The sequence below is a fragment of the Tachyglossus aculeatus genome, chromosome 5, assembly GCF_015852505.1.
Source record: "Tachyglossus aculeatus isolate mTacAcu1 chromosome 5, mTacAcu1.pri, whole genome shotgun sequence".
In the NCBI taxonomy this organism is placed as follows: domain Eukaryota; kingdom Metazoa; phylum Chordata; class Mammalia; order Monotremata; family Tachyglossidae; genus Tachyglossus; species Tachyglossus aculeatus.
In genome coordinates, this window is record NC_052070.1 from 89,625,731 (window position 1) to 89,638,253 (window position 12,523).

General features: G+C 39.7%; 1 protein-coding gene across 3 annotated transcripts in view; it reads right to left on the reverse strand.

The window, feature by feature from the left end:
• LRRK1 (leucine rich repeat kinase 1) overlaps positions 1-12,523 on the reverse strand; it is a 145,639-nt gene that overhangs the window by 55,532 nt on the left and 77,584 nt on the right. For all 3 annotated transcript variants that reach the window (XM_038746353.1, XM_038746352.1, XM_038746350.1), the window contains 6 exons: positions 11,957-12,069; positions 8,946-9,022; positions 4,104-4,233; positions 3,309-3,421; positions 2,601-2,815; positions 67-231 (listed from right to left, as the gene is read on the reverse strand). In XM_038746353.1, the coding sequence (XP_038602281.1) occupies positions 67-231; positions 2,601-2,815; positions 3,309-3,421; positions 4,104-4,233; positions 8,946-9,022; positions 11,957-12,069 (813 nt within the window). The remainder of the gene's footprint in view (positions 1-66; positions 232-2,600; positions 2,816-3,308; positions 3,422-4,103; positions 4,234-8,945; positions 9,023-11,956; positions 12,070-12,523) is intronic.

A 12,523-nucleotide genomic window follows, 5' to 3' on the forward strand; every position in this document is an offset into this window, starting at 1 on the left:
AGACGTGTTTCTAAAAGAAGCAGTTAAAAACCTCATCTAATGAAGAAAAGGCAGGGGACTTCTTACCTCAATATTCAACAACCAGAATTGTAGGTTTGCAACAGCCTCTTCCCCTAATGCCAAGTTCCATACCACTACATACAGGGCTTTATCTGTGAAGAAACACTGATTGACTGTAGACATACTGGCTGGACCTCCGATATCCCAAACATTAAACTCCACTGAATCGACCTACATGAACAACAATCACAAAAGCTAGTAAGCAATTAAAAAAAATTCATAAATTATACTGAGACAATTGATGAAGTATTTCCCTAAGCCTAATGGCCCAAAAAACATGTGTCACCAGAAAGCTTCAATGTTTCAACTGTTCCTTTCAGACGAGTAAAATCAACAAGCCATTGTTAAATGAGAAGTAAACCTTGTGGCTTGTTGGGAAGATCAGGGACATAATTTACACTGGTGGTTTTCTGGCAGATACCAGCAAGGGCTTGTTACTGAAAGACACTCACAGTCTACTCCACGTGCTGCTCTGGCTCCTGATGAACAGGGCATGTTTGTGTTTGTCTTTTAGAACATTTGATAATATTATTACATCCAGCTTTCAGCTGAAAATGGTTAGAACAAATTCAACTGGCAGAAATCCCACAGCTGAGATCACTTTTAGGGTTCTCAATCATAAAGGGCAAAAACTGGGGATACTTAAATTTCCAACTTCCTCAAGCCAAGGAACACCACCTACTGGGATTAATAAAATTTCTCCTCAAACAGAATAAAATGAAGGATTAGACTTCGGCTGCCTAAAAAACATTGAAAGAAGTGTTTTTTGCACATCAAGATAAGGAACTGATTCTAACTCTAGACAAACTTGGTTCTGCCACAATTTTCTACAAAAAAACAAGCCTAGCCTAAATAATAGGCACCCGTTTTCTGTCTTCAACATCCAGTAGGCTGCATATAGTTTAAAATAAGGCACCCGCATGAGCCAGAGCAGACTGCAGCCACAACAGAGCTCCCTAAGAAACACATTGCTAGGCTTATACTTCAATTCATGAAGTTTCTTTAGGTTGGCCCCTCTAATCAAAAATGAGGACAGGAGAGGACTAGACTTTGGTGGCAGAACAGAAGAAAGGGAAATACAAGGGGGAATGACCTGGTAATTTGCCTTCAAAGACCATGTTTATTATCACAGATGAAGGGATAATACCATAATAATAGCAATAAGCAGAACTGCACAAGATTCAAAGTATTAGAGGACATATGTACATATTATAAATTCTTTCATTAGAAGATCTCAAAGGCTTTTCCAGATACTAATTAGTTAGCCTTTTGGCTTAAGTATTTTGGGACTTTCCCAGGGTCAATTAGGGAAGGAAAAAGTGTTGTGATTACTTTGACCCTCAATGGCAGAATTCTGTTCTTCTGAGGATTAGTCTCTGTGGCTCATCATAATTTAAATCCAGTTTAAATGCCTAATTGGTTGAGATAGATTTCCTTGATTTGTGGAGTGGTTTTGCATTTGAGAGGCCCTGCAGAATAACCAGTTTCTTTCCACCTTAATTGAAGAATACCCCAAGGAGACTTGACTCCTGGAAAATTCCAGCCAGATGAGTGTTTCTTGGCACTTTGATTTTCCATTATTAAGTAAGCACACAGGGCCCTGTGATCTTCAGGCAATATATAACTCTAAAGACATCAAGATATAGGCTAGTGTTTATAATTCCAAAATTATTTTCATTTATCGATTAACCAAGCTCAAAAGAGAAATAGAACATTTTTACACCTCTAGTATCAGGTCAAATATTTTAAATTATGCTGTGAAGATTACGAAGCTCTGAAAAAAAATCCATTCAGCTTAATATAGTCCTCTGCAAACCAAGTAGGTGCTCACTAAATATCACACTGCTCTGATCACATGAGGTATGCACTTTCAAGGACAAATCTCAAACTGAGTCTCTAAATGATAGATTGTATCAAAAAAGGAAAAAGTGATCACACTGAAAGCATGAAAGGAACTGCAATAATGAGTTACAGAGTGTTTCTCACAGACCTATGACAGATTTACAATATTATAAACTGATTCTTTGTGGATTTACTATGTCATCTGTTTAAATCAGTAGCTTAACCTTCAGAAGGGGAATGTTGGATGGTTAATAAGAAAAAAGCAGCATTCCCCAGTGGAAAGAGCATGGGCCTGGGAGTCAGAGGACATGGGTTCTAATCCTGGCCCCACTACTTTCCTGCTGTATGACCTTGGATGAGTCACTGAACTTCTCTGAGCCTCAATCACCTCATCAGTAAAATGGGGATAAAATACCCGACCGACCTCCTCCTCAGACTGTGTCCCACCCTGAATCTCCCCTATGGCTTAATATAGTGTTTGGCACATAATAAGTGCTTAACAAATACCAATACAATAATAATAACATTGGTCATGGCCAGCTGCCCAAAGCACAAGAATGACCATCATAGTAGGCTGAAATCAGATCCCTTGATTTTGGGGAGGGCTTGGGACTGAATCTGCCTGCCGGCCTGGAGAGAAGGACTAGATGAGCCAGATGTTCCTTCCCACCCAGTGAGTCGCTGAAATCATTAGTGACCTTTGCTTTCAGACCAGCTGGTTTCTGGAGCTCCCACTTTGTGGTCCTGATGGTGGCATCACTGTGCAACATCTGCGGAACTCTCCCCGTCTGTAAAACCTCCAAGAGAGTTGACTTGCCCTGTCGTGGAGGACCCACTATAATCATTTTCATCTGTTTGCATTTTTCTGCTTTCCGCAGCTGAGCTCGCAAGTAGGCCAATATGGCTTTGGGGCCTAGGCAATGTGATGAGAGGGAGAAATCAAAGCAACAAAGGGTTAACAAAATTTTAGCTTTCAATGCACCTTGTGAAATCCACTCCAGGGAAAACAAAACTCTATGAGATAATACTTTCATCATACCTTTCCCTTTGATTAAAAGCAAATTAAGAAGGAATTCAGAGTCAAAAGACCCAACAGCTTTAAATTCTCTAATGATTCACCGAAAGGGAGAAAAAATTATTTTATCATTTTTAAGTTATGTACATTTTGTATTTATGATTTCAATGATATGCATCTAAAAGCAGAAATAATAATGTCCAATCTTCTTAAAAAATGATGGTACAGGATATTCTAACATGTACAAGTGGGAATTTTTCATTAATTTAGGAATAGCTGTTGGTTAAATTTGGAAAACTGCTCTATTGCATCTTGTGGATTAAAAAATGTGATTACAATCATCACTTTAAGTAGCTAAATTTAATTAAATACGGGCAGCAGATAAACCTACCCTCTTTTCTGATTTCTGCAGGAACATTGCTGATATTCAGTTCTTCAATGTCCAGCTGCCAAAGATTAGCTAACTGCCCAAGTTCAGGAGGAAGCTCTCGGAGACCTGGATTACTGGACACACACAAGAAATCCATTCATTATTGCATGGTGAGAGTCTTCAGCCAAGGATATGTTCTCCGCAGAGCTCTCATAAAAAGAATAAGTGTTCTTCAGTACTATTTTTAATGTTTCTAGTTCTCAGCATGAGCACAGGACCTTCTAATAGAAATTAAAGATGGAAAAGGCCTATATTCTTATTCCTTAGGTGAACTGTCCTACTTTGGGGGATTCAGTAAAAATGGCTTCTTTAATACACTTTTTCTGGTGCTCTGTTGTCTATTTACATTTTTTTTCCCTGTTAAAAAGACAAGTCCTGGAAATTAAATCTGAAATCTTGAGTTTCACAACTCTGTTCCCTCAAATTCCCTTTCATTCTATCCTCACCTCCACGGAAGAGCATTAGAGTTACCTGTTCTCCCTCCCAGTTAGACTGAGCACCCCATAAGAGCGAGGGACCATGTCCAACTTGCTTATACTACATCTACCCCAGGGCTTGATGCATCCTAAGGACTTGACTGTTACTATTACCGGAATTATAATTAAAATGAATTAATTACTGATGGCCTTTAGATTTGTGCTGGGATTCCTAGACTGTCAGGTTTGGGAGGGGAGAATTTGTCTATTTAGAGGACAACTGCTTTGAAAAACAAAAAAATTAATAAAATTGGTGCAGTGATTTGTCACTTGAACTTACTTTCCTAGGTAGAGTTCTGTTAAGCCTTTCAATAGGCAAACTGACTGGGGGACAGAATCAAGGTGGTTGTCATTCAGGAACAGGACTTCCAAAGAGTCACTCAAGAATGCTGGAAATTCCAATGCAGAACCTGAAAATGAATAAATAGGTTGATTATGAATGGCAAAATAATACAGAAGCAAATGTTTCTTTGCTCCCCCATGCATTTCTCCAGAAAACAAAGGAGGTCATGAGGCAAAACTGCATAAAATCAAAACTGATCAAAATGCCAAAAGAATTCTAGGATTAAAATTGCAGTTTATCATAAAGTATTTCATAATTATTGGATATATGCCAAAAATACTTTGGGATTAAAACTGTAGTTTATCATAAAATATTTCATAATTATTGGATATAAAACACAGCGTCCTATTTCAATGAAATGTTTCTAATAAGTACGCTTGCAGGAAGAAAGAATAGGAATGTAATACAAAGGGTTATGTTCTTGATGAGCCCTGGAATAAGGAAAACTTGCACGAGCTCAGCTGTTCCTTCGGACATCACATTGTTTCCTATCCAGAGAGAAACACACTGCCATAAGAATATTCCCTAATTCCCCAACAGTGTTCTTCCCAAGGCATTTAGTGAAAACATGAAATTTGGAAGAACTGAATAAAGATCACTTCACTAAATATCCCACTTTAAAATTCAACCCACCTAGACCAAATTCAGGTAGAATAAACCAAGATGGATAAAATAGCTGTCTAGGTGACTCTCCTCAGCACAAATATGAAGAACAGGCAAAGCACTTTTTCATAAAGTTGGAGAAAGAGTCTGTTTTCCATCCAGGTCTCTCTTCATTTTCAGAGGTATGCAAATAGCAATATATTATTTTTGCCTTAAAAAGTGTCTCAGAAGAGGTAAAAGAAGGATAATAAAAAACCTTACTACTACTACTACTACTACTACTAATATGGTATTGGTTAAGTTGCTTACCACGCACTAAGCACTGTACTAAATGCTGGGGTAGAGTCAAGACAATTGGGGTTACAAAGTCCCTATCCTGAATGGGGCTCACAGTCTAGGGAGATAGGAGACCAGTATTTAATCCCCATTTTACAGACGAGAAAACAAGCACAGAGGAGTTGAGTTGCTTGCACCAAGTAAGAGCCTAAACTGACATCAGAGCTTAGTTCCTCTGACTCTCAGGCCCACGTTCTTTCCAAAAGGCCATGCTGCTTCTCTTTTGAAATTCAGGTACTGATACATTCAGTTTAGCACTCTTAAATGAGGCCGTGAAAATAGTTGAAGTGAAATAATGCTGAAGTACATTTTCCCAGAGTAAACTATGTACATTAATGCATTCCCCAAACCAAAAAAATTGATCAGAATAATATCTATGTACTAAAAAACTCATTAATTACTAATTATCAAGTAGTAATGCAGATATGTATCAATAATAAAATATTATGAATTCCATTATGTGAAGATGTGTAAATACTGAATTTTAGCATGATCTTTAACATCTTTTCAGCTAAAGACACCTTGTACCAATGTACTAAAGACTGTCATGAGCATTAGATAGAGAAGAGATATGAAATGGGTTTTAGTTTATCCATTTAATCTCCCCAAAGTACTTCAAAAGTTGAGTGGGAGAGGAAAAGAGCTTTGAGTTTGGCCACAAAACCAGAGCATTATCTCCATGTGACAAAACCTATAAGAAATATCGGAAATAAAATTCAATACTGCTATCTCAAAAAAAGAGCCTAATGATCTTAACATGGGGGATCTTATTCATATGCAGTCCTTGTTCCTTAAAAAGATACTTAGTAACTACAAGTTGACAGAGGGAGAAATACTTTAGCCATCTGTGCAAAATCACCTTTTCTAAAGTAATCTAACTTCTGAACCCTAGCTAAGGAACTTACTCCCTTGAGAACTTGGCTTTTTAACTTTCCAGCTCCATAGCTCATCTCTTCAGTGTTAATTAACCTCATTTAACAAGTATTGACAGAATAAACCTCAGTAACATATGTAGGTTGATACAGTTAGGAACTGGTACAGCAAATGTCAGCAATACTGGTCATATATCTCTGTCCCCAATATGGAAAAATGTAAGTCATGTAGAATGAGACATGACGTATTTATGAGCTACAATTATTTATTCAAGACTTATTTATGACTTTGCTGGCTTGAATTTTACCATAAAAACTACTATCCTGAAATTATTTTTGGACAAGTTATCTGCACAAAAAAACCCCCACTTGTATGTGCATAAAGTTACTTAGAATTTCATTATCCTTCTGTACACAAGTTATCGTCTGTAAATAATTCCTTAGCATTGAGTAAGCAGGTTTGCAGGATAATATTCTTGGGGCTCTTCAGTCCTTTGGGATTTCCAGGAGTGGATGTATTGTAGTTCCTTTTTGACTAAAGCTGTGTGACTGCTTTCCTAGTCCTTTCTGAATACAAAAATCATCAAAGGCAAGAGCATTCTGATTTGGTGCTAAGTCAGAACACTTTCTGGAAATTCTCCAAAGGAAAGTGAGGAAGAGTCCGTCTTCCTATCTTTTACTGTGTTCCAGATATTTATCCCATCTAGATCATCTAGTTCCCCCTAAACTGCAAGCTCCTTATAGGCATGGAATGTGTGTACAAATGCTGTGGAACCATACTCTTCCAGGAGTTCAGTAGTGTAGTCTGCACACTGTAAGTGCTCAATAAATACCACTGATTGACTGATTACTATATTGTAATCTCCCAAGCACTTGGGACAGTAAATGCTCAGCAAATACTGCTGATTAATTTATTTACCAATGCTCCACCTTTCAGTGGTTAATATCTCCTGAAGCTCATGTGCATTTCCTCTCCTGTCTTCTGACAGTCTTCTGACTTTTGGCTATGAGAATGTGGCTTGAGCACTGAGAAAATAACAGTCATTGGGGCAGCATGACACATTTTTGGTCAAAATCTTTCCGATGCAAACCTGATATATTCTACTAGATTGTAAGCTCGTTGTATGTACGCATCACACCTTTCTACTCTACTGTACCCTCCCAAGCGTTTAGTACAGCATAAGCCTTAATACCACTGATAGACTAATGGATATGGGGGTTTGAACTCACATTAATAGGATCATTTTGTGAAGACAAAATCAACATCTCTGGAGCCATGTGCTAGTGGTCTGGTTTATGAGCTCACTCTAGAAAAGCTTAATCTTGGCAGATCCTTCTGTTTGACCAACTACATTTCATTCAATCGTATTTATTAAGTGCTTACTATGTGCACAGCATTGCACTAAGTGCTTGGGAGAGTACAATATAACAACAAACAGACATTTCCGGCCCACAAGTTTACAAGTCTTCAGTCTGTCAGTCAGTCAATCACATTTATTAATCTCACTGTGTGCAGAGCACAGTATTAAGCTTACATTCTAGAGCAGGAGACAGACATTAATAGAAATAAATCAATTACAGATATGTTCATAAGTGCTGTGGGGCTGAGGTAGGGGTGAACAAAGGAACAAATCTGGGTAACGCAGACGGGAGTGGGCAAAGAGGAAATGAGGGCTTAGTCAGGGAAGGCCTTTTGGAAGAGAAGTGCCTTCAATAAGGCTTTGAAGGGGGGAGAGTGATTATGAATATGAAGAAGGAAGGTGTTCCAGACTAGAAGCTGGATGTGGACAAGAGGTCAGCTGCAAGATAAAAGAGATGGAGACACAGTGAGTAGGTTGGCATTGTAGGAGCAAAGTGTGCGGACTGGGTTGTAGTAGGAGAGTAGCAATGTGAAGTAGGAAGGGGCAAGGAGATTGAGTGCTTTAAAGCCAACGGTAAGAAGTTTATGTTCGATGTGAAGGTGGATAGGCAACCCCCGGAGGTTCTTTAGGAGTTGGGAAATATGGACTGAAAGTTTTTATAGAAAAATGATCCGGGCAGGAGACTGAAGAATAGACTGGAGAAGGGAGAGACAGGGGGCAGGGAGGTCAGCAAGAAAAAGCAGCATGGCTCAGTGGAAAGAGCACGGGCTTTGGAGTCAGAGGTCCTGGGGTCAAATCCCGGCTTTGCCAATTGTTAGCTGTGTGACTTTGGGCAAGTCACTTAACTTCTCTGTGCCTCAGTGACTTCAACTGTAAAATGGGGATCAAGACTGTGAGCCCCAAGTGGGAGAAAGTGGGATCATCTTGTAACCTCCCCAGCACTTAGAACAGTGCTTTGCATATAGTAAGCACTTAATAAATGCCATTATTAGTATTATTAATCAAGGCGTGATAGGCTAAGTGCTTGGATTAACATGATAGCAGTTTGGACGGAGAGGAAAGGATGGATTTTAGTGCTGTTGTGATGGTTGAACAAACAGGATTTAGTGATAGATTGAATATGTGGGTGGAATGAGAGAGAAAAATCAAGGATAACACCAAAGTTAAGGGCTTGTGAGACAAGAAGGATGGTGGTGCCATCTACAGTGATGGGAAATTCACGTGGAAGACAGGGTTTGGATGGGAAAATTAAGAGTTCTGTTTTGGACATGTTAAGCTTGAGGTGAATACCAGTGACTGACTTTGGAGGTGATCCAGGGCTATGTGTAGCCATTATGTACATGTCCATAATTCATTTTAATGTTTGTTTTCCTTTCTAGACTGCAAATTCCTTGTGGGCAGGGAACAGGTATACCAACTCCTAAGCACTTAGCACAGTGCTCTGCACACAGAAAACACTCAAATATCACTTACTGATTGATCCTGACCAGCTCAGACCCTCACAATCTGAGAAAATTAGACCCATGTCCTTCAGGTTCTCGGTTAATCCGAGCAACCCACAAGAGCATTTCTGGTTATTTGACAGACTTGCACCTCCCCAGTCATACCTGTGTCGGCCCCTCCACGCTGTCTGCTTTTGGTGGTGAAGAATGAGACTCGCTTTGTTTTAAGCCCATCATCGTTTCTGAAACCAAAAAAGAAAAAGAAAGTGCGGGAAAGTGGTTGGAGGCACAGCTGCTAGGGATCACAGACGGTTTATGTTTTTCACAAAACACTCCATAAATGTCTTTCAGAGCTAATTGCAGTATGCATGTGCAAAATCTGATGCAATTTTTACTTGATTGGATATTTTGCTCTTTTAATTTTGCTGGCTCTAGCTTTACTTCTTTTTTCTCTTTTTTTCCCTCTAGATTCAAGGAGCATTTCCTTTCTGAAATAAAGACGGTCTACTCTTTGACTGGCAGTTGCATAAATGGAAGTTATATTTTTAGGCAACTCACTCTGCATAGCCCTTTGAATAAATTCAATGATATTCTGTGCTCAGTTGCTAAAGAGAAGCCACCCTATAAATTAATAAATATGGCTTTATGTTTTCAGAGGGCCACGTTTACTGCATCCCATTCATCTCTCTTACACTTTACTGGAAGAATTTTAGATTTTTTTTCCAAGTATTTCATTCCACCCATATGAACTTATGTGGTGGCTATTAAAAATGCAAAATCGAATCACTGTCTGGGATAAAAAAATAAAAAGGAGGTTAAATCGGAAAGCAGAGAAGAGAGTGATGAATACTTTTATGACATTCTCAGTAAATATAGAAAAAGCATTCAGTGATATGAAAGACTGTATGTCTCCTTGGTGGGATACACTTAGAGTTATTTTGGGCTACCTTGATAAATAGATTATCAAAGACAAATATACGTGCATTGCCACTTATTTGGGGTTACTGACATAGGCTAGTTGGAGTTTTAATTAGCTTCATGAAGATAAAACTGTCTGCAAAAGAGCATTAGCAAAATATAGTTTCCCATAGGAAATAAAGTACACTAGTGCATTCTCAAGCACCACAAAAGAACCAAAATACCATAAATATATTATAAAACAATGATTAAGGCATGGTTTAGTTATATGACCAAATAGCAGTGCAAATATACAGCACTAATAAAATATTTTGAATTACCAATACTTAATTTTCAAAGTGTGATCTTTGACATTCTACTCAGTAAAGAGTCATCTTGTGCTAATACACTAGAGATTTCCCATTATCTACGTCTATTTAATGCTAAACTCAATCAGACCTTATTTACTTTAAGATAGTCAAAATACTTTTTTTAAAAAAAAATGGTCTTTGTTAAGCACTTATTATGTGCTAGGCATTGCACTAAGAGCCCAGGTAGATACAAGATAATTGGGTTGGGAAAAGTCCTTTTCTCACATAGAGCTCACAGTCTTAATCCCCATTTTACAGATGAGGTAACAGAGGCACAGAGAAGTTAAGTGACTTGCCCAAGGTCACACAACAGACAAGTGGCAGAGCTGGAATTAGAGCCAAGGTACTCTGACTCCCAAGCCTGAATTCTTTCCATTAGGCCATGCTGCTTCTGTACTTGAAAGGTTGAGGAGAAAAGAGAAATATTTAAGCTAAACTAGCAGATGTTATCTGAAATAAAGTAAGCACTGTAAGAAATACCGACATTAGCTCTCTGGGGAAAGAGCATTAAGAGAAGAGCATCATAACAGACCATAGCTGTATGGAATTTCCATACTTCTGCACAAAGTTTATATTGGCACAATTTAGTAATCTGAAACATCTGTCACCTTCAGATAATGTCTGCAATGTTTATGATGAATTTCGGCTACAACCAACTTCATGAGGAACGAAGGGTGTGATGCCCCCTATGGGACTGGCCCCAAGGAGGCAAAGCTAATGGCTTCACCGCCATAACTTTTTGGGCAGGAGTTCAGCCATAGCTAAACCACACTTGCCCCCATCTCCGAAGGTGGGTGAGGATGAGACATCAGGCTTCATTACCCCCAACCTGGTGTGTTAAGATGGCCTGTGGGGATTCTCCGGGGCCTTGGTGGGGACTGGAGGTTCAGAGATGCAGTGCCAATTGGAAGTCTGTAGGCTGCAGCTGGGCCCCTCTCAACCCAGCACCCACCACTGTCTGCAGGACAACAGCAATGCAGCAAGGTCCCAAGACAGTGAAACAGCCTCAAGCGGCAGCCCTACATGTTTTAAACTGGTGTCCTGGCTCTGGAGCTCTAACCTCACCCCATCTCTGGAGATGCCTTCGGGCTGCCTGCACTGACTGGACATGGGTTAAGCGGGAAGAAATCTGAGCCTCCCAAGCTTCATACGAAGCAGCGTGGCCTACTGAAAAAAGCTTGGGCCTGGAAGTCAGATGACCTGGGTTTTAATCCCGGTTTTACCACTTGCCTGCTGTGTGATCTTGGGCAAATCACTTATCTTCTATGGTTTCGTCACCTGTAAAATGGAGATTCAATACCTGTTCTCTCTCCTACTTAGACTGCGAGCTCCATGTGGGACATGGACTACCTCTGACTTGATTATCTTGTATCTACCCCAGTGCTTAGTACAATGCTTGGTATATGGTAAGCGTTTAAACACCACAATTAATTATTGTTATTGTTCTTAAGTTCCAGAGCCCAGTGAGGATGAAAAATACCAAGGTAGCAACAGTAACTTTTCCTCTCCCTTCCCTTCTTTCTTTCCTCCTCTTCTCTTTCCCATCCTACCATGCCCACTCCTCCACTATCCTGCTTCTCTTCCCTCCCCCAATTTGCTCCCCTTTGTACCCCCCTTTAGATCCCTCTTTTCCTCCCAGTCAACTCAGAGCTCTGCCCCTTTGAGGTTCTGCCCCTAATACCCCACCCCTTGATGCTCCACTTTCAGGGCCCCACCAAGGTTCACTCTTGTGTGTTCAAAATCAAAAGTTAGTCCCTTTGTTGTATTTTTCTAAAATCCTCTAGTTTCTGTATTAACTGAATGAATCCTTGTAACACAATTTTTAAACGAAATGCTTTTTTTCAGCTCTTCAATATCATCATACTCATAATAATAATTTTACTCTCAATAGAAAAAGCAGCTGCTTACTTTCCAAATTGATTTTTGGAGAGATCTAGGGATTTTAGTTGTCGACAAGTCCACTTATCTTGAGGAGGAAGGGTGACCAGCTGGTTCCCAGACAACTTCAATGACAGCAATGTCTGAAAAGAGAAAAAGTCAAAACCAAGACATCGTCAAAGGAAAAAAGAAATAAACTAAATAAGAGGACAGCATTTTATGCCACTAGGAAAACTATTGAAAAACACAATACAGGCACCCAGTGAAGTCCTAAGTCCTTTCAGTCCCTGGGAAGAAGACAGGCTTGGAGCTTTGAAGGAAATGCTGGAAACTTCCCCTTCCCCATCTTCCTCGCTCTTCTCCTCTCACACTTCCTTCCCTCCCACCTCTCCTCTCCTCCCCTCAGCAGTTTCACTACATCTGCCTCTTCCTACTGGATGCTCTGGGGCCAGTGGCCTGATAGCAGTGCCTCCTCCAGGCTCTGGGCCTTCCTGTTCCTCTAGGCCATCATACTACCCCTCTTCTAGTCCTTGTTTCATTCAGTCAATCATATTTATTGAGCACTTACTGTGTGCAGAGCACTCTACTAAGCGCTTG